A 23,237-nucleotide genomic window follows, 5' to 3' on the forward strand; every position below is an offset into this window, starting at 1 on the left:
TAAAATGAAACTACTCGCTAGTCTGTTAGCGTATACAGTATACACATGACAGTTGGTGGAAAGGTTACACGCATACTCGTATAAATTTTTCTTTTTTCTTTCTTTCTTTCTACAAGCAACTGGTATGCAAGTTTACCAGCTACTGGCATGTGTGCTACCTTTATGGAAACTACGTCATTACGTCATCATCATCATCATCATTTCAGCCACAGGACGTCCACTGCTGAACATAGGCCTCCCCCAATGACTTCCACATCGCACGGTTGGTAGCGGCCTGCATCCAGCGCCTTCCTGCTACCTTTATCAGGCCGTCGGTCCACCTTGTGGGTGGACGTCCCACGCTGCGTTTTCCGGTACGTGGCCTCCACTCCAGAACCTTGCTGCCCCATCGGCCGTCAGTTCTGCGTACTATGTGCCCTGCCCATTGCCACTTCAGCTTGCTCATTCGTCGAGCTGTCAGTGACTTTCATTACGTCATTACGTGTCAGGAATGCAATTTTATCAATGCAAATGCATTAAAATAATTAATGATATCAACACAAATAGTTTTACTCAATACTGTAAACTAAAAAGCTAACTGTGATGTGATACAGTTACTTTTCAGTTTTGTACCAGTAACAAACAGCGCAGTTTTTTGTACACAGCAACTAAAAGCTTCAGACTTTTTGTTTCAAACGACCGAAAAACAAAACCAATCTACAAATATATAAAAAAATGTCTGTTGCTGAAAACAACACTCCCGAATGATATAAAATGTTTTACTATTTATTTATGGTGCTTTGTTTGAAGTATCTTGTTTAGATAAAATATGCTTTATTACTTGTTTTTGTAATGTCATTATGATTTTTACTAAATCACTTTGCTTTGTTACAAATTGATACAATAGTAATACAGTGGTACATATTCGATATCTTTATAGCCTAAAGTCAACTTTAAGACGTGTACCTACTTACAGACAAACAGACAGAATTCTACTATCACCGTTAGTCATGATTTCAGCCTATGACATTCCCCTGTTGAACATAAGAAAAAGCAGAATCTCCCGTATTTTTACCCTACTGCACCAGAAGGAGGGTTATGTTTTTCATCTAACCGTTGCACGGTGGGCTGATATTAGAGCTTCATAGACTTAGCGTCGCTCAAAAATCAAGTGCCTAATTTTGAAAAAAATTATATGCCAATGTGTTCCTTTACCAAAAAGGAATATTTTATGTTATGTAACGTTTCTTGATAAAGTTATTATTTAATAAGTTATTGACAATTTCCTTTTTTTTTGTATGGAGCTCAACATTTATTTTTATTTTATTCGATATTCTTAAGCTTTCTTAAGAAATTGACTTTTGTATTATGTAATGCATCATATAAGCTATGTTATCACCAAGGGACGAATCCCGGAAACCCTCGGAACATTGTCATTTTCGACTTTAAAATAAAAAAAACGAAAAAGAAAACTGCTATGTTATGTACTTTCTTCCGTACTACCCTAACGAGGTGAAGAACTAAGCGCGTTTTTTATAATGGTGTTCCCAGGAGGCCTAATCCACATGATTACTAAGGTTACTAAAATATAATACCTATTTGTTTTATGGAAATTAAGCCAGTTTGAAGTTAAGTTTATTGGTTAGACTCAAGAGCCACTTTCTGAATCTACAAAAGTAAAGCTTTCTATCTCAGTATCAGCCTAGACATCAAATTGATCATTTATAGTGGACTTTTTGGTGGTGTTGAAAACCTTTCTTGATGGCAATTACGTCTAAATTATTCATTTATTTTGATATGACTTTACAAATATCACATCGCTGGTTGTGTAGAGCTGCCATTTATCAACATTGAGTTATAATGTAATATTACTTCAATGTTTATCAACGATATTATTTTTCTATCTATCAAGTGAGAATCAGTTATTACGAGATTGTTTTGCTTCCAGAATTACGATCTATTAAATTTTCAAATTCCGCGTCCATTAAGTTTTTTTCATTGATAACATTAGGTCGACAATAACTAAATGCAGCTTATTTTGAATAAAAAAAATGGGTCTCCTTCATAAATTTGAAAAAGAAATGAGTCGATAGTAAAAAGTGGAGCTAGAAACCTTATTTTCCCTTATCCATTTTATCTGGAGACATCAAACCGAACGTTCATTTGGGCACTTACAAGTTGCCCTAAAACGCTAGAATCATCATTTTCGCAATTTTTGTTTCGCAGACAAACTATACTATAGATGACCCACGCTGAACTGTCCCACCAAACTCAATGACAGGGGAGCGCTACCATCGTTCAACTATATGGTTTCCAACATGGCAAAAATCGGAATCAGCGATCCGGTATTGACGGTGGCGCCCCACTGTCAATGTCATGCATAGGACAGTTCAGTATTTTGGAACTATACGTACATTTAAATAAATATAACGTTTGCTAACGAATAAGGTTTTGCTTGTTTATTTTTCTATCCCATCAGTGCAATGCAATGATGACATTGACCAATTGACAATAGTTTTTTTTAATTTAATAGAAATAATAATGGCAGGTTGAACCAACAAGAAGGTTTTAGTTTATCAGTCGAAAATGACAATGTTCCGAGGGTTTCCGGGATTCGTCCCTTGGTGATAATATAGCTTATATGATGCATTACATAATAAAAAAAGCAATTTCTTAAGAAAGCTTAAGAATAATGAATAAAATAAAAATAAATGTTGAGCTCCATACAAAAAAAAAGTAGTTATTGTCCATAACTTATTAAATAATAACTTTATCAAGAAAAGTTACATAACATAAAATATTTCTTTTTGGCAAAGGAACACATTGGCGTAGTTATTTTTACAAAATTTGGCGGTTATTTAAATTTTTTATTTTTTTTATTTTAAAGTCCAAAATGACAATGTTCCGAAGATTTCCGAAATGCGACACTTGGTGATAACATAGCTTATATGATGCATTACATAATACAAAAGTCAATTTCTTAAGAAAGCTTAAGAATAACGAATAAAATAAAAATAAATGTTGAGCTCCATACAAAAAAAAAGGAAATTGTCAATAACTTATTAAATAATAACTTTATCAAGAAACGTTACATAACATAAAATATTCCTTTTTGGTAAAGGAACACATTGGCATATTAATTTTTTCAAAATTAGGCACTTGATTTTTGAGCGACGCTAAGTCTATGAAGCTCTAATATCAGCCCACCGTGCGTTGCCAGTATCTTTTTAAAGTCGTCAGACCATCAAGTAGCATCGCATTAGATAGCATTTGGAGAGAAGTGGTTTCCATTAGAGTACCCATTTACTCCACCTGTCATTGATTCTGCTACAAATAGGCTGCAGAAATATTGGACAGATTACTTTCGCATCTTCAAAATTAGTATTAAATTATTATTGTAACTATGTTATTTTTGTTCTTGTTGCAGGTCAAAGGACAGTTTAACTTTCTCCCGGGACAAACTTGACCTTCATTGGTTGGGTTTTATTGGCGGTCAAGCTGTAGATCCTGGCTACACAGGAGTTGCAGTGGTGGGAACGAGAGGTGGGAATAGTCCCGTATCTTAACACCATCTTACAATGTGCGTTTAGTTTAAAATCTGTAATGTTGTATTTATTACAGGTCTAGGCGCTTAACTTAGTCAGTGCCTGAGGTACGTTTTATATTACGTTATAATGTCAACGTGACGCCAGATTTGTATGCTCTGTCCCGTCATAATAATGTCAAAATTACCCCTCTCGTGTCGCTCCCATACCTCAGCCACTAAGTCAAGCACTAGACTTATAAGCAGATAATTAACATTTAAAAAAAAATATAACCGACTTCAAATGCGTGAACACAAAAAAAAAATTAAAAAATTTTGATAATACCTATTCAACAAAAAAATAATCGTTCAAATTGGTTCATAATCGACGGAGATATTGCGTATAAAAAAGTTCATCCCCAATTTTCCACCCTTGGGGGTGAAATATTTTCTTCAAATTCGCATGAAACCACCCTTTTGATAATACCTATTCAACAAAAAAATTATCGTTCAAATTGGTTTATAATCGGCGGAGATATTGCGTATAAAAAAGTTCATCCCCAATTTTCCACCCTTGGGGGTTGTTTTTTTTATTATTAAATTTAAATGGGACCACCCTTGAGGTATTACCTATACGCCGAAAAAAGATTTGTTCAAATCTGTTCATAATTGACGGAGTTATCGCGTAACAAACATAGAAAAAAAAACATACGGGTCGAATTGAGAACCTCCTCCTTTTTTTGAAGTCGGTTGAAAATTAGAGAGCAAAATGTCAAAAAGTCGTTGACTTTCCCATAACAACACAGACAGCTTGTAAATCTAATTATGTTGCCAGCATACCCATAAGAATTCCAGTATTACCAGCTTTATCTTATTGTATCATTCCATTTACTGGAATCTTTCCATATCTGATTTGTTTAAATCCATTCAAGATTAAGTAAATCCTGGGTACATACAGAAAGCTCTTTGAATTCTCTTAGCTCATCCTACTTGCTTAGAGATAACATTTCTATTAGCTTGTGCTATACCGATTGCTAATTGCTAATGTAGACGTAAGTGCAGGATCATGGAGGTTGACTGTTATTGTCTGACAGACGTATTTAATACAAGTAGGGGAGACTGAGGTGAGTTGTAACAGAGGAGAGTTGAGACATTGACGATTTTTGGAAACATAATATTAATTATCAGCAAGTTCGCTAAAGCGCGCATTTGGTAGCTCGAGACTTGAACTAAAAAACGCTCACGAACTCGCTAGTCTATACTTGATATTATAATGTTGAAGAGTTTGTTTGTTTGAACGCCTTAATCTCAGGAACTGGTCCGATTTGAAAAATTCTTTCAGTGTTATCATCATGCTTGGTAACTATTCCACGCGGAGAGAGTCGCGGGCAGAAGCTAGTAGTTAATAAGTTCCAAAAAACCTACAATTTCTCTCCTCAGTTACAACTCACCTTAGTCTCCCTTACAATACCGTAGTTTCTAGGGTTCTGCAAAGTAAAGAAAGAAACTGATTTTGCGTGGGGTCTTTTGTTGCCAAAATAAAAGATCTTAACAATGCAGTTTCTTGGGTGTTTTGCAAAAACATATTTTCAAAAAGGGAAGCAAGATACGGCAATTTATGACGTATTTTTCAGAAGAATACATGTAGACTATTTATTTCTTCAATTCAATAACCCTAAAAGACGTATATCTAAATGTATCTTATCAAATTTATGCATCTTTTAAGCTTAAAATGTTACTCTAAGGAATTTACGTCTTTACAGTCTTCTCACTTAGGGTGAAATACCTCAATACTTACATAATAGAGTAGAGACTCAACATACCCTCTACATATTGAAAAACTTATTTTTGTTCATTGAAAACATGAAGAGTTTGATTATTGTAAAACGTTTTAAGTAACCAAATTATGCTATACAAATGTATTAATTTAAATTCTTTACTGACCGAGCCTTTTTATTAGTAGCTTATCCTAAAACCACGGTACTTATGTACCTAGTATGTATACGGTACACGGTACTTATGTATATTATATATGTGTACTTAATGTATATTCCAGATATGGGATAACCTGTAAGAAGCCTATGCTCAGCAGTGCTCTTCTACTGACAGGCTGATAATGATGAAAAAATGTAAGAATATCCAATAACCATCTTCTGCACTTGGTTTCGTACTTTAAATAGCTCCTGATCCTACTTGCTCTCACTCTTTTGTATTTCCAAACACTTTAAAATGCACTCCCAAGATAATAAGATAACTGAATTCTCAACTTAATGCTAAAATTCTCTTGAAAGCATTCAAAGTCTAAACCTACAAAGGGTATTGAAAGCTTTTCAATTCCTTCATTCAAGTCTGGTAACGATAATAAAATTACTTTTCTAAGTTTGCATGAATTTTACATCACTCAGCTACACTTTGTTTAAGTTATGTAAATATAATTACAAAGTTTCGAGTTTTTTACCATTTCAACTGGAATTATAAAGAAAGATTTTTAGGAAATGAAAATCTATGTTTAAAATTTTCTGAAAGAGAATTTTAATAATACTCTTCTATAGCAGATAATTAAACAAAAAAATTATAATAATCATCATCATCATCTGAGCCATAGGACGTCCACTGCTGAACATAGGCCTCCCCCAATGCTTTCCATGTTGCCCGGTTGGTACCGGACTGCGTCAAAAAAATATTATCAGCTTCTATACTTACTTTACGTCACGTTACGTACGTAAAGTAAAGTACTTTAATACTTATGTGACCATCATTTGAAGATCTTCTTGTTTGATTCCAACAATACGATTTCTAATCTCTAAGCTACTGTCCAAAAATACTTACGTGGTGTTACGTACACTTACACACTTGCACACGTGAGTTAACTCAGTATTTTTACAAACGCACCCCCGGTGCGACACGACAAGAAACATTTAAAACTTTGACACCTTACAAAACAATGATTTAAAAATATAAGGTGAGATGAACAGCATATTATACTACAACATAACGAAACTTTGCGTACTACAAAAGTAACGTTATCGCACCAAGTAAAGGGGTGCTTTGGGATATTTTTTAGATATTATATTATTGTTGCATTTCTTGCAAAAGTGACAGTGTCGCACCAGGGCGGGGCGGGGGTGCGAAAAGTTTTCCAAATAGGCCTAAGTAATTGCCCATTATCACTGATGTGTAGTATAATAATTGGCGCTCTAAATCCTCGTCGTTTCTTTAGGCAACCAATATACCTACTTCAGGTGCCTATTAGGTGGCAATTTGCCTCAATTTGTCAGGGTTCAATCAGCAGACATGACCCACCCATTTCCACTTCGGCTAAATTACTATTTGCTTCACTTTGTCTACCCAACAATAAAGGAGTGATTGTCATTAGGAAAATGGCAATGTTTCAACGCGTTGCTTTGTGTCTTTGTTATAAATATAGACTGAAATAATATGGTAGGGTCATACCGCCTATTTGCGTCCACCACTCTATTACTAAATGGGGTAGTGGATCCATCATTTGGATTTACTAAAATCCAAGATGGATCATCCCTTAAAAACTCCGAGAGTATTTTTTTCTGCTTTTTAAGATTATCCATCGTTTGTACGTCAATGGGGCGGTGAAGGTTTTCTATTAAGTATATTTAATCCCACGTTGAAAATATTTTATTATATTAGTTACCCAACTTAAAAAATATTCATTTTCACACTCATTGTTTCGAAAAATAAAATGCCTTTTCTAAAAGCTACAACGGATGTCCACCGCTTTATTTTCTGTAGCCATCACAGCGACGGTCTAAAGCTCTTTCATCCTGCATATTGCGGTTCGAGGAAAAGGAGGTCTTTAATACGTAAACCTTAATGAGTACTGAGGGAGGACAACCCTTTCACTATTTGTCAAGGGAGTCCCACACAGCCTGCGGTCATCTCTATGGTAACAGGTAATGTCTAATACATTTCCTCTTCCTTCAGGTTTAGTAAGCTTAAAAAAAAAGTTTTTATTTCGAACAACTCATAGTTCAATAGTGTGGTTAGTAAACACACCTTAAATGCTAATGTTAGTCATCGTTATCAGTGATTATTATTTTCCAATGTACATAATATCAATATTATAATTAAATCAAATTAAATTAAAAACAAAAAAAATAATAAATTAAAAATCAAATTAAATTAAATCAATTTAAATGTGATTAAATTAAAAATCATATTAAATTAAATCAATTGAAATGTGATTAAATTGAAAATGAAATTAAATTCAATCAATTGCTTAAAGTTGAGAATATTTTTTAAAAATAAATTCAACTGCCTATGAATCTATGCTCAAAATTAAAAACAGATAAATTAGTTTGAGTGTGAACCCAGTTTTAAACTTTGGTCATTATCATAATACCAACCTCTAGGTTGTACTCTTGTGTAGGTACTCAGACGTAAGTAGACAAGTATGAACTCAGTTTTTGTGATGATGGGGCCATTCTAACCTAACACACTACTCTACAACTAATTGTTTACTTAACTCGTAGAAGCTCGCTCTAGCTTTTACCTTCTCTATTTTTTTAATAAACAGTGCTTTCAAAAAGTCTTTGCTTACCACCTATCTATCATCTAGAGTGATTTTAAGGTGTACAAACCTGATTCTTCATAGTTTTTTTTTTATGCATAACAAGGCAGGTATTTGACCACAATCGCGCCTGATGTTAAGTGGGATGCAGTCTAGGATGGTGCATATCTGCCCTGTAAGTGCCTATTCACTCTCGCCTTGAAAAGGCCCAGATTATAGTTTTCAGGAAAGACAGCAGCAGGCAACGAATTCCAGTCCCTAGCTGGTTTGTAGTATTAGTAATTCTGAAACGTACATTTAACAGATGATGGAATTTTCTTTATAACATCAGAGACATTTTAGAAACATGAATACCCAAATAACAGCTCAATATACACAAAAATAGACAAACAATATCGAAAATAAACATAAAACTTGGTGATACGAAAATACGTGACGCATATCCATATCCACTATCAGCCGATAAGATAGTGCCATCACTCAATTAATAAATTTAGTAAATTAATACAAACGCCGATAAGCAGTTTTAATAAACGTTATCACTTCAAGTGCCCGCCGATCGAATTAAATTATTGCTAGAATGTGCGCTGTGATTTTTGAGAATACTAAAGTGATAAAGTTTTATTGCGATTGGGTATACCCAATTGTATATCTGGTACAGTCGACGGCACGTTAGATTATAATAACTTTTTATATAACAACAATACTTACCACACAATATTTAGATTGATGTGATGTAGTCTGTTTCGATCTCGCAAAGAAACGCCAAGCATAGCCCTCTCCATAGCACGCTGTGCAACTTTGAGTTTCGGTATAAGGCCTATAGTGAGAGGCCACGTTTCCGAGCCATAAGTTATCACTGGTAACACACATTGGTTGTAGACTTTCGTCTTTCGACTTGCGAGATCGAATCAGAAACGAGGAAATCCGTATTGTAAAGGTAGCAGAGAAGCGCTGGACGCAGGCTGCTACCAATCAATCAACGTGGAAAGCATTGGGGGTGGCCTATGTTCAGCAGTGGACGTCCTATGGCTGAAATGATGATGATGATGATGATGATGATGATGATGATGATGATGATGATGATGGTGATGATGATGATGATGATGATGATGATGATGATGATGATGATGATGATGATAATGTAGTCTGTACGAGTAGAATACTGTACATCCATATACAACCCGATCTCTGAACGTGACTCTCCCTCGCTCTCACCCGCACACCTCCCCGCGTTCGCCCTGTCCGTACCCAGAGCGTCGATGTGACGTCACGGCTGCCTGGTGCGCAGTTAACTTGATCGGGTACTAGCAACCAACCGCAACTCTGCTTGAGGTTTTATTTTATTGCTTGTGTGATATGAGCTTACGTCATGTCACCTATGAATTATGAACATGATGGACGCAAACAGGCGATGTGACCTAACTCCAATGAAACTTTCAGTCAACGGCTTATCAAGCTTAACAGAGTCGTATTGCAGTTGTAATAGGAGCGACTTTGCCGCAAAAATTTGTAGACTGATCTTTCAAAATATGCAACTTAAAAACCCACAAGTTTTTTGCGACAAACTTTACCCTATGTCAAGTTAATTTCTGTCCCAAAACTCATCAAAATTTGCTTAGGCTGAGTTGCACCACCTACCTTTAACGGTAACTATAACGATAACAGGTCCTTTTTGTATGGAGTTTGACAGATTTTTGACGTCTGTTTAAGGTAAAGAAAGATGGTGCAACCCAGCCTTAGTGTTTTGGACGTATAACGATAACGTAGATTTGAACTTACGATTACGTTAACACGGCGAGTGATATGAAATGCTGATTTTGCTAATTATTTAACGATTAATATTTAATTAAATCTGATAACAGTAAAAGCACGCACCGCTTGAGGGAACTGTGTGTTAGCCCGTATTCACAAACATTACTATAAGGTCTCACAGTGCGCGTGGACGCACAGGGTGACACACAAACCAATCACAGAGCTCTATTCAAAGCTGTGCGTTTGATTTGCTGCTTCACTTAAGCAAGCATCGTTTGTGAATGCGGGCGTTAGCTCCCAGAACATCAGACTACACATTTTTGTAAAGAATCGCCGTTATTGCTTCTACATAAGTGTTTAGTTAGCTTGATAAATAGGTTAGGTTTTTGTACTCACTTGTAAAAAAAAACTATTTATTTGCTTGAAACTTGTCATAAAAAGACTAAAATAAATAATTTTTAGCTAACATGAGCCAGTTAAAAATGTATCTCTATGTATTTCTTCTGGAGGAAACTTTTTGCGAAAATAAAATTAAAAATTATAGTCTAAAGTTACGTGCCTTATCAAATTAAATAGCTATTTTTACAGGAATCTCGATTTTCTTTCGTTTCTCTTTTCTGATTGATCTTTATAAGATAAATAAAACCTAGGTACTATACTTTTTATGAAACAGGAAAAACAAGATTATATTTTGAAATTGGTTTTTCATACATTTTCTATGCAAAGTCCGTCAATGTGTAAAACTTAACCTGCAGACATTGCATGTATGTAACTGAAAACTCAACCCTCTCAAAGATATATCTACATATACAATATCAATATAAAGTACCCTCAGAAAGTTACGATCCGCGAAATTGAATCCTATACAAAAACTACGCGACCCCACCGCAGATTGAACCGAAGACAAATGAACTCTACTTTTTCAACAAATTGTCTCTGGAAAATGGATGCGATCGGTCTCTACCAATGAAGTTAAATCATTGATGCTGAATACCAATTTTATGTGTTTTATGTTTTCAGATTATGTTGTTAAGTTTGATGTTATTGAATCCGTTGTGTACTTACAACAAACGTTACAAAAAACCAAAGCTAAGGAAGTTCTAAAAATATTTTCATTGTATATTATGTATTATTATTACACTACGTTAGTATTTTCCTGTTTGAAAATGGTACGGAGATAAGAAAATATCTATTCTTATTTTATTTCAATGATTAGTCAATTGGAGATACCTACTTGTATTTCACATGTGATTCAACCCTCAGAAGTTTACCACGATAAGTTCGTCTTTTGTAGCCTACCCTATTTCTATGTACCTATAATAAAGATGTTCATAAATAGTAAACTTTCCTGCTATAGGTGTCTGATATGAGTAAGTTAATTTAACTTTTTCTTAACTTTGAATCACGAAACTATCTTTCTATAGGACAATCACCACTAGTACTATGTTCATCTGGGAATTGCAGGCTAACTATAGCGTAAATGGTGCCCATGGTGGATCCCCAAAGAGCATTGATTACCGGTATTGTGTGGAAAAGTGCGAGGTCGGGAAGCCCTTTCGATGGTTTACTTAGTACGGATCGCAAAATATGTGTATTTTTGCTAAAATAAACCTTTTTTAACTACCTCAAAAATATCTTTTGAAACAAACTATAACATCTACTACTTTATTTAACTTTTCAGTGTCTAATCTAAGAATCGATAAAATCTTATCGATGATTTTAGACGACAAATATTATGTATATCGCGTAAAATAGATAAAAGCTTATCGCGTGCGCATCCTAGGACCTAGGCCTAAGGTCAGGATAGTCATATCAGACCCGTCAGACAGTGAATCATAAGTACCACTTGTGGTCTAAACTGAATAAATATTTTTTGATTTTGATTTTTTTTTATTTTAGACCAAAACGGCGTTGAACTACTACTAATTACTTTGACTAAGGATGCAACATCGAAAAACTTACTTACGTAACATCTTCACGAAGCTCGTTAGTTAAAATTAATTGTAGGTACTGCCTTAACTTCTGTGCCAGCTGTACCAAGTTACAGCCAAATCATTCGGAGTTACCTTTATTAAAAGTTGTCCTCTAGTTTGTTACAAACTCTTGAACGGACGTAGTTTTTGACATATCAATTTTAAGTTTATTATAAAACTTTATGAGCTCAATATTTCGATACAGAGTCAAAGCACTGTAAGTTGTTAACCCTAGAGCAGGGGTCGGCAACCTGCGACTCGTGATGTAAAGTTGTGACCCTTGAGATCCTTATTTTATTATGAAAACTCCTTAATAAAATACTTATTTCAGTAAAAACTAGAAAGTGTACATTGTCACTTTTCTTCCTTCTCAAAGGTTGCCGACCTCTGCTCTAGAACAATAACTTCATTTTGTTTTATGGACCACATTTGGATGTCAGTGATACTGAATTGAAATGAACAGAACTGAATAAAAATATTACTGAAAAGATGAAACAAGACAACTCACTGTTCACGAAAGCAGTCAGAGGCATCGCATTACATAAAACGTGTGACGAAAAAAGATAATGCGTCTTTTTTTTCGCGCGGCCATCGACCAAACCATGTTTTTTGTTCATAAAATAGTGTAATAAACCAAACTTACTATGACATGTATACCTTTAAACTCAGTCTGAACTGAGTTACGAGCATTAGAAGTTTGATGATTTACATACTAGATTTGCTTTTTGCGCGCAAGTTTTGTAAGAAATTGCAACAAAATAGTGACGTCTTTTTTTATTGCGCTGATTCTGCTCCACACTGATGGTTGGAGCCTATAATGGATGATATTGTTTGTTTACACATACAATGTCACTACTTTGTTGCAATTTCTTACAAAACTTGCGCGTAGAAAGCAAATCTAGTATGTAAAATCATCAAACTTCTAATGCTTGTAACTCAGTTCAGACTGAGTTTAGAGGTATACATGTCATAGTAAGTTTGGTTTATCACACTATTTTGTAATCAAAAAATAAGGTTTGGTCGATGGCCGCGCGAAAAAAAAAAACGCCACCTTCCATACAAAATCTGGCATTGCCATTTGCCGATTTCAGAAAATGCCATGGGATTCAAATGAGTAATTACGGAACAAAGAAGTCCAATTCACGCAAAAATTACTTACTTGTAAAAAACAAACACGAAGCGAAGCGTCTTTCCATTCTATACATAGCCAGAACGCAAGGGTGTGAAACTAATCGAGTATAGTTTGGATATGACTTTTTTTACTAAGCTCCTCCAAACTATACACGACCAGTACGCATACGCTGCGTACTGCTCGCGTATACTTTGTAGTGACTTAGGTCAATTATCTTCCTCCAAAATATACATCGCCAGTACGCATACGGACTAATCATGTATGTATTGTAATAAGTGCGTGATTATAATTTATACGCGAGTAGTTGCATGCTAGTCATTTTGACTTATTGACCTCTCTTTCTATTACATACTAGCTTTCCGCCCGCGGCTTCGCTCGCGTGGAATTTTGTCTATTACAGAAAAACAATATCGCGCGCGTATTTGCTCACCGTTTAGACCTACCCTGGACTACGACAAACATTTTAAAACCAAAATCAGCTCAATCGGCCCAGCCGTTCTCGAGTTTTAATCAGACTAACGAACATCAATTCATTTTTATTTATATAGATAGATTAATTCATAGCTGCGTGTCTACTTTAAACATTGAATCATCTTTCGACACGTGTCATTGTTTTGATAAAGGATTTTTTGGTGTTTCTTATTCTGCCATAGAAAAGATATTTGTTTTGGGGCTGATATTTCACCAATTGTAGGTATGGAAATATGTCAAAATGATTTTGTTTATTTTATTTATTTTTATTTTATTTGTTTAACAATGTTTCAACAGCATTAAATTGTACATAAATGTTCTTGAGATAAAAGTTAATAAATAAAATAAATAATAAATAAATATCCTTAGACATTTTACACTGCGCTTCTAGTCCCAAACTAAGCAAAGCTTGTACTATGGGTACTAGACAACGGATATAAACATAATTAAATACTTTTTTTTGTAAATACATACTTATTATACATAGAAAACACCCAGTCCAATACAAACAAATATGTTCATGCACACAAATGTTTGTACTGTGCGGGAATCGAACCCGCTACCACTTCGAACCACTACACCAAACGGCCGACAATACAAACCTAGCATTTAAAGTCTCGCATAATATTGTATTTAATGCGCGTTGAACTTTCTTCTCTCACTCTCTCTCATATTAATTAAATTGTTATTTAATTTGAAATCTACCTAATCAATTTAATTTCAAAAACCACTTACAATAGTGTTAAAAATCTAGATTTATTATAGATTCAGTAAAATAATAATATTTTATGTAATAATATCAAATAAATGTAATTTTAAATATAGTTCCATATTTTACCGAATTTTACTAAATCAATATCAACTAAACACACTCTAGTCAAGTGTAAGTGGTGTAGTAGAAACTAATCGAGTATAGTTTGGAGATGACTTTTTTTACTAAGCTCCTCCAAACTATACACGATCAGTACGCAAAATTCGTGTATAGTTTGGAGTCACAGATTTACAAACAGGCACTCCGAAATATACACGAGCAGTTTCCTATGGGTGCGTTCTGGCCATGTATAGAACGGAAAGACGCAAGCGAAGGGTCACAACGACCTAATGTTGTGATTTTAGGGTTAAGCACTTGAAACTTTGTTAATACCCTAAATACTTCAGAATTCGGGCAATCATCATCACGAACAGGGTTTGTCCACTAATGCGCACCTAAGCCCCTGTGGTTTTCTCTAAGCAGGGTTTTTCGACCCTTTTATTTCGACTCATTAATTAATAGAAAATCTCTTAGTGACAGTAACACTGGTATTTTAGTTTCATTGTCATAATTGTCTTATTATGAAGTGGAAGTAAAGGTTCAGCGTACGCGATGGCGATGGCGATGGCGATCAATGCGTTTAAAAGGTTCAGCCAAACCAGAATCAGATCAGATCAGAAAATGCATTGAACGCCATCGCTGCACGCCGGCTGAACCTTCTCCCTTATAAATAGTTTCATAATGACATAGATGACATGGAGTCAAAGCAACTTGTCCACGGAGAAGGCCAGCAACAGTAATATAGATATCAGGAGAAGCTGACCGCCCATGTTAACAAACTAGCGCACGCTCTGAGTGGGGAAGGCGCTCTACAGCACACCCGGCTAAAAAGAAATATGACATACCGAGCCTACATAAACGATTTACCACCTGACATCAAGAGCAAGAGAGTCTTGTAAAATGAATTTTCACACAAGTATGGCTCTCGAAGAAAACATAATCTGTGGAATCAACCAAAGAAGTGGCTTATTGTTGAAAAACAGATTTCCATGAAGCAGAAACATAAAAAAAAATACATGGACTCAAAGCAACTTGTCCACGGAGAAGTCACTTTTACTTCCATGACTTCACACTTTAGAACACAAATAACAAGTCTTTCTAAGTCTCCTCGACAATACTTTACGTTAAACTACCCTCAAGAAAATTATATCGGAATTTCAATTGAATTTATGCAGACTAAAAATATTTTCCATATAAACAAATTTACATCTTCTGTTGAACAAAAAAAAACTGCGGGTTTGTTAAAAATTATAATTTAATAATAAAAAAAACTAAAAACAACAATGGCAATTGAGTTAATGACATTGAAATAAATCACTATACACGAATAAACAATATCTTTAAAAGATATTTGCTAATTACATATTTATATCCTTAATTAGGTACATTTAATTTTCGATTGCCCAGTTTTAACAAAATATTATTTTCTATGGCACATTTTAAAACTTTTGTATTTTATGTATCTGCAGCTTGATCTTTTAATTTTCATCATTTAATCTCACCTTATATTAGTATTATAACAATTTAATACAATACATGACACGCTATAATATTAACCTGACGTCATTATATCAATTACTACATTATTATAGCATACAGGGTGAAAACGACAAGAGTGGTATCACACTTGTTTTTTTCTAAACTATACAAGATAGAAAATCTCGTTACTAATCCTGAAAGTCCTTCACGAGCTCTATCAAAATGTTATCAATAATAATTAATAGGTTACAGAATAAAATGGATCTATCTGAAAATTCAATGTTTCCAGCTTCCATATACATATTATTTCAGACAGCGATGCTTCAACAACACCAACGCGTGCAGATCGCCACCGCCGGCGCGATTACGGCGCGATCATAGAGAAATGACAGGTCGTTTGAACTGTCATGGGTCGCGCGACCTGTCATTGGCCTTTGATCGCGCCGGCGATGGCGATCTGCCCGCGTTGGTGTGGATGAAGCTTTAGAAATCACTTATCGTTTCCACCCTGTTTGATGTTGTATCGTATAGGCAGGTTAAGCACAATAAAAGCGTGTCGTTAAAATCGCCATATCGTATCGTAGGTACTCCATAAATAATGATGTCGATCGAAGTTACAATTTATTCTGATAATGTATCGTTACTATACTTTGTTCGAATATAAAGACCAATAAATATGCTACTTATAAGAAAAAACAATTCTGTTTCTGACGAAAAAAATCTTTAGTATATCGTTTAACTGTCAAAGAACAATTGATAACAAGCTGCAGAAACTTGGAACCTTTCGACGGACGTCTTTTGTGAAGTCGCAGTTGTTTGACGATGTATGTTCAGACAAGAGCATATCAGACTATACATTTTCATTGCAAATTCGCACATAATACAAAGTGGATAAGAACCCACAGTGTTAAGCTTGACGTGCTGTCGTCTGTACAAGCAGTTTGGACTCTTTAAATTTTAATGATTGTTGTTTTGTGTTTCAATTTTGTACGGTTTATCGGTTCAATTTCAAACAACATAGTTCTCACCGCAAACAAAATTGTTGTATCAACATATTATGAATGATGGTGTATCACCTAGACATCACGTCACCTAAACCAAAAAAAAAAGTCATCACATAAATGGGCTATTTAGAATATGCCTATCAGGCTAATGGTTTGAAGTCTCGAAGCCTTAAACACTCTTAACTTAATAATTTAAACGAAAATACAGAGCTACAACATAGATTTAGAAATACAGAATCACCGTGAATCACCAAATCATCCTGACCGAATGAAATTATCGCCAGAACTGCAACTTCACACAAACAAAGTAATGAACTGGGTCAGATTAATCAAGCAGGCCGCCCCACAGGGAATCGAACGTGTTACCACTACACTACTTATTACCTTTTGTACAATTGTACCTAAATATAAATACATTTATATTAAAGCATTTACAGTTTAATACACATTTTCCATTAAATAATAATTACATAAATTCTGTACAAGTTTCAAGTAGGATTATAAAACTATAGATTTACATTTATCGGCCAATTTGGCACATAAATTGTCATAGCAGTGTAACGAATTTGATAACAATAATGACAATAAAAGAATCATTAAATGTTATCAATCGTTTTCATGATGATTTTTCATTTTTCAAAGGTTTGTGTTTATAAGTTACAAGCATTACAACTGCCACCTGGTAGTTTACCTGGTCTTATAGCACCTTAATCCTTTTTAACCCTTCAGCCCCGCGAATTGAGACACAATAGTTATCAACTGTTACGCAATCGCATACGACAGTTTGGGGTTTGATGGGGAAAGACAGCAGACAGGCCGAGCATGCTGTGTTGAGTGTTGTTTTACAAGTCACACGGCCAAATGCCAAATAGTATATCCAATCCACATCAAGGCATGGCCCAAACAAAATAGTTACCCTGGTACTGACGACATCACACTGTCATATCTGAAGACTGCATCACCTTTTCAACACCCTGGGTTTGTATGCTCTCTCAATGACGCATCTCTTGCAGTACTTCTTTCTGACGGAGCGGTACCCTCTGAGGGTCACAGGAGTATACTGAATATTCAGCTGGGTCTGTCCTCAGTAGTAGTGAGCTACTGCTTCCGATCTTCTTGGACATAATATGCAGTAGCAATAGGAGCCATTTTGGAACAGCACCTAGTCTGATGGCTGTACCACATTTCAACAGAACCCAGGATTCGTATGCTCAATGACGCATCTCTTACAGTGCTTCTTAACGGAGCGGTACCTTCTGAGAGTGACCGGAGTATCCTGGATATTCAACTGGGTCAGTCCTCGGCATGATGTACCAACATTTAATTTGATCTTTCAACAGAACCCAGGGTTCGTATGCTCAATGACGCATCTCTTACAGTACTTCTTGACGGAGCGGTACCCTCTGAGGGTCACAGGAGTATCCTGGATATTTAATTGGGTCAGTCCTCTGCAGTAGTAAGCTGCCTTCTTCGATCTTCTTGAGATTGTGACATATACAGTTGTAGTAACAGCAGCCATTTTGGAATAGCACATAGTCTGATGGCTGTACCACATTTCAACAGAACCCAGGATTCGTATGCTCAATGACGCATCTCTTACAGTACTTCTTGACGGAGCGGTACCCTCTGAGAGTGACCGGGGTATCCTGGATATTTAACTGAGTCAATCCACGGCAATAGTAAGCTACTGCTTCTAGCCCGTCGTCTCCTACCAGCTCGCACCCGCGGAGGGCCAGCTTCTTGAGGTTGGGACAGCATCGAGCGAGGATCTGGAAAAGAGACTATGTTAAAAAACAAAACTAAGAGACACATCAAACTAAAATAGAAAGACACGGGTCTTAATGCGACATTTAAGACTGAATTACATTAAATTCAAATATGCAGTCAATTCAAATATACAGTATGTTACTTGAAGTTGATATTAAATCATAAAAATCTGCTTTGAAATCATTATCATCTGTCTTGTACAAAACATAAAGTTATCTAACATCCTGCAACCTTTTCATTGATATTGTTAAAGGCCCTACGGCATCATTTGCCGTGAAGCAGTCTAGGCTCCATAGGGTTTGCTATAATCACATTTTAATAAATTCACAGTTAACCTGAGTATGGAGAATGCTGTGCATTTGTCAATAGCTCAAAATTATTACTGGGGTATGTACGATAAGTAGGGATTGCAATTGCTGGATCCAGCATCCAGCAATCCAGCTGGATCCAGCGCCTTTTTAAACATGCTGGATCCAGCATACAGTGCTGGATCCAGCGATGCGGATCCGCAAACGTATAAATATCTGTTGCTTAGTTTCTAATTGCCGCCATTTCCAAAACGGCGCGGTGACGTTGCCGTTCTGTTGTTGTGTGCGTTGAATGGCGCCTCTCTGAAGTTACTGCTTGAAAAATCCAAAAAAGTATGAAGAAGCAGTAAAATAATCTGTCTATTGTCCTTTGCCAAAAAAGAATGCGATGCGGCAGGAGATGAAAACTTTGTTAAAACGAGTAAATAGACAAAATTTTGTAGAGCCGGTGCAAGAAAATGAAGATAACATGGAGTTAGAAGAGAATAGTCAACAGTGTCAAAATGACTTTAGAGCAAGAGCTTAAGATGGAACTTAAAAGAGAGAAGGAGAACTATAATAAACAAAAGCCAAAGCCAAGTGGTCAATTAGATTAGGAAAAGTTCCTGAAAAAAGAAATGAGCGCTATAAACTCATAAACATGAGACCGAAGGAGTGCGAGGTGAACATTTATCTATGGTGTATGACTATTTAATGACCCTAAACCGACCAGTGTAGAGGCCGAAATGGCATTCGCAGCAGCCGGCTACATACTCGTATTATGCAGTTCTGTGCGGTTGGGAGGTTAGACTATACATAAAATTTGTCTTTCTTCCAGAGGATTGAAAAAAAGAAATGGTAAGTCTCCTGTCGTCAGATAAACTGCCTAATTTTCGCAGAAGATTATTATTTTCGGATTCGTAACTTCTATTGATACAAAAAATAGATTGCAGATTAAATTACGGTCCTTTTCGTAGTTAATTTTAAAAGAATTTGTAAGACTGTTTCCTACTAATTATTAGTTACTGAGCCGTATTTCATAGATTATCGTAAGAAGTACAAATCTATAATATAAAAAAATGAATGGCAAAATGTGCTGGTAAGCGCATAACTCAACAACGCCTGGACCAATTTTTTTAAATGTTCGTTGAAGTCCAAGGATGGTTTTACGGCGAGAAAAATTGGAATAATTTCCAAGAAAACTCTAAACACAGCCCTTTTTTCACGCAGGCGAAGTCGTGGGCGGAAATCTAGTTACCTTATTTAAAAAAGACTTCGAAATGTCGTCTTTTTATTTTCGTTCCACTTTTTGCTGGATCCGCGCTGGATCCAGCTGGATTCAGGTCAATCCAGCAAGAATCCAGCAAGAATCCAGCTGGATTGAAAACGCCGCTGGATTGCAATCCCTAACGGTAAGGCTTTACCTAAATAAACGGAATGCATTCCAACAGAAAGTCCAGTTTAGATGTAACGACTGCATATCATCCACAGTTAATCTGAGTATGCAGAATGCTATGCATTTGTCAATAGCTCATACTCATTACTGAAGTATGTACGGTAAGGCTAAATAGACGGAATGCACTCCAGCAGAAATTGTAGTTTCGATGTAACGACTGCAGTAAAACTGAAAACCATTTGTACATTCCGCTGTTTATTGCAGTTCTCTGCTTAAATCCTTTGCTGTCGTTCTCCATTTAATGTACTAACCTGCAGCCCAGCTTCAGATACGTCAGTGGCCTCCAAGTCCAAATATGTCTTAAGTCGAGAACAGCCTCTAGCCACGGCCTCCATAACATCATCGTCAAGCGCCCGGAAGACTCTCACGTTAGCTATCCGTTATTTCCATTCAATATACAAACCTGCAGCCCAGCCTCAGACACGTCAGTGGCTCCCAGGTCCAATGCCCTGAGCCGGGAACAGCCCCTGGCCACAGCCTCCACACCATCATCGCCCAGGGCCCCACAACCCCTCGCGTTGAGATACCGCAGCTTGTAGCAGCGACGGGCGAGCGTTCTGATGCCGGAGTCCGATACCTGTGGAGAAGATTATGAACTTTAGTTAATGTTTACCAAAATAAGTCCACTGCTGGAAACCCTGGAGCCCTCTCTTCCTCAAGATTTGTCTATTAACCGGTCGTGTAGTGTATCAACCGCATCAATATCAACTACCGGACAAAGGCCTCCCCCAAGGATTTTCCCAGGAGTCAGTGCCCAGAAACTTCGTGACCCCCGATGATGGAACAATGAACAACATTCACGCACGCTTCTAACAATTTTTAATCCGTAGGTCTATCCAACACACTCATTTTTACTTTTGTGTATTTGGTCAATATTTCGGTCTTCACTCTTCCTCAAAACAAACAATTTGCATAAGAAAATATTCCGCTATGTAACTATTACTAATGGATCCGCAAGTTACAATTACGACACACTAAATACTGGCCATGAAAGCATCAAATATCGGCAATTAATCAACGAATGAGAGCAATTTGTCATAACTCTATGGGAAACCGCACATTAGGTTGAAAGCATATTATGGGATTTGTTCCCCTAATATCGAATCTAATAACTATAGTCGCACCAATAGTTCCCAGTAATTTGGATAAAAAGCTATTGAAACAAAGTGTTGAAAAATCTCAGTACTTATTTATTTATTTATTTATTTATTTGAACACCAACAAGGTTACATTGAGGCTTCACAAAAGTAACTATAAAAAATGACACTTGTTAAATGCAAACTTAATTATAGGTGAAAACATCATGCGTTAGAGACTAAAGCAAGACACTTATGTCAAGATTGTAAATCAATTTACTGAAGCCATACGAAGTTCAATGTTAGTCGGGCTGATTGTTCTGCAAAATCACCGAAGTCTACTTAATTATGGCACAATAATAATAAGTACTACCTACAAGGATTCGGTAAATAGTTTTAAGAAGGAAAGTAGGTAAGATGAGATTTTTGAACATACTGAGACCGATTGAACAGTGAACAATCTAAGTTAATAATAGAGATAAAATGTTGTAACTTTCGGATATTCTCGTCAAACTCGGGACTACAAAAATGTGTTTTTTAGAAACATTGCAATGTCATTCCTATATTCCTAGCATCTGTATAGCATAGGTTTCAATAGCATTACTACTCACAAATTTGTGCCTCCACGCTTTCATTCTATAACCATTCCATCCGATATTCGGGCCTCGCTGATGCTTATGCGTATCGGAAAACGATAACATTATATTGAAATGAAATCAATTACTGCTTTTTGCAGGAATCGATATTGTTTGAATTAAACAGATTTTTACGTCGGCACACTCCAAAAATGGAGCCCCCATTTATGCTAGGTTATACAAAAACTTATAGAATATAGTTAGATGAACTAATTATGAACTCAGGCAGTTAAAACTACTAAGCGTAGAAACACGTAGAAATCTGAAATTTTCATTTGGAACGACTTTGGGAATTCTTCGTAATTTTTCAAAGGATGTCCGAATAGGTGCACCAAGTACCTAAACTTTAAATAAACCTATGTACATAATTTCTCCCAATTTGTGTGATCCAGCCAGATATCTAACCCAACCTTATATCGCCAGTGTCACTGAGTATTTATCACGAAGTTATATTAGCTACAGGTACACTAAACAGGTACGAGAATTTCATGATGAAATTCTTCCCAATATTCCCTTCGCAAAATTCTTAAGCGATCCTTTCTGGAAGCTTCGTAAGAAATGTGTCCAACCAACAGTCTCAATACCTCAATCTGTTGCAAAATAGCATCTATTACAACTGCTTAAGATGCCACAGAATTGAAGTTGATGTGCACTTGTTTGTATCAGGAATGTTATGGATATCCGTAACGGTAACCAAAACTTTCGGATATCCGAAATAAATAAATATCCGTAACCGTAACCATAACCGATTCAAAGGTTTCGGATAGTTTCGGATGGTAGGCAGAGTCAAGCAAGTCCCTACGCTGGTTCAATGATTGCATTTTGAATGAGTTTTTTCCCATAGACTAAAAGAAGGTGACACATTGCGAAGAAATCTCTTCTGTACCCATTCTATTCGTAAGGCATGAACTGTTTTGGACAACTATTGGAATTTGCATTCTACACCTAGCACAGATATCCGTAACCGTAACCGAAACCGGTATAATATTATTCCAATATCCGTAACCGTATCCATAACCGAAACTACATATCCATAACATCCCTGGTTTGTATAACACTCCATTTAAAGCCAAAGCACACGATGCGTTGCGCACCGCAAATATTTCTTCGCCATCGCGTGGCGCTGCGCCGCACCGCTCGTGTGCCCGCCACAGATATTTCTATGTAAGACGACGCAGCGACACCGCTCCGGCATCGCACGCCGCCGCAACGCATCGTGTACTTTGGCTCTTAGTTTACCTACCCATTCAGAAAGGAGGTGCACTTAGAGTGCAGCGAAAAACTCTCACAATCAGACGCAACTGCAAAATAGAGCTAAGCTTAGAAAATATTTTAAAGAAAGTTTA

General features: G+C 36.2%; 1 protein-coding gene across 1 annotated transcript in view; it reads right to left on the bottom strand.

The window, feature by feature from the left end:
* Nucleotides 1–18,177: 18,177 nt before the first annotated feature.
* The window catches only part of LOC135081642 (F-box/LRR-repeat protein 7-like), a 73,202-nt gene continuing 68,142 nt past the window's right edge, over nucleotides 18,178–23,237 (bottom strand). Inside the window, exons 7-8 of the mRNA XM_063976397.1 lie at nucleotides 20,584–20,757; nucleotides 18,178–18,439 (exon numbers count right to left, since the gene is read on the bottom strand). Coding sequence (XP_063832467.1) covers nucleotides 18,227–18,439; nucleotides 20,584–20,757 — 387 coding nt within the window. The 3' untranslated portion in view covers nucleotides 18,178–18,226. The remainder of the gene's footprint in view (nucleotides 18,440–20,583; nucleotides 20,758–23,237) is intronic.

The sequence above is a fragment of the Ostrinia nubilalis genome, chromosome 20 (assembly GCF_963855985.1).
Source record: "Ostrinia nubilalis chromosome 20, ilOstNubi1.1, whole genome shotgun sequence".
Taxonomy (NCBI): domain Eukaryota; kingdom Metazoa; phylum Arthropoda; class Insecta; order Lepidoptera; family Crambidae; genus Ostrinia; species Ostrinia nubilalis.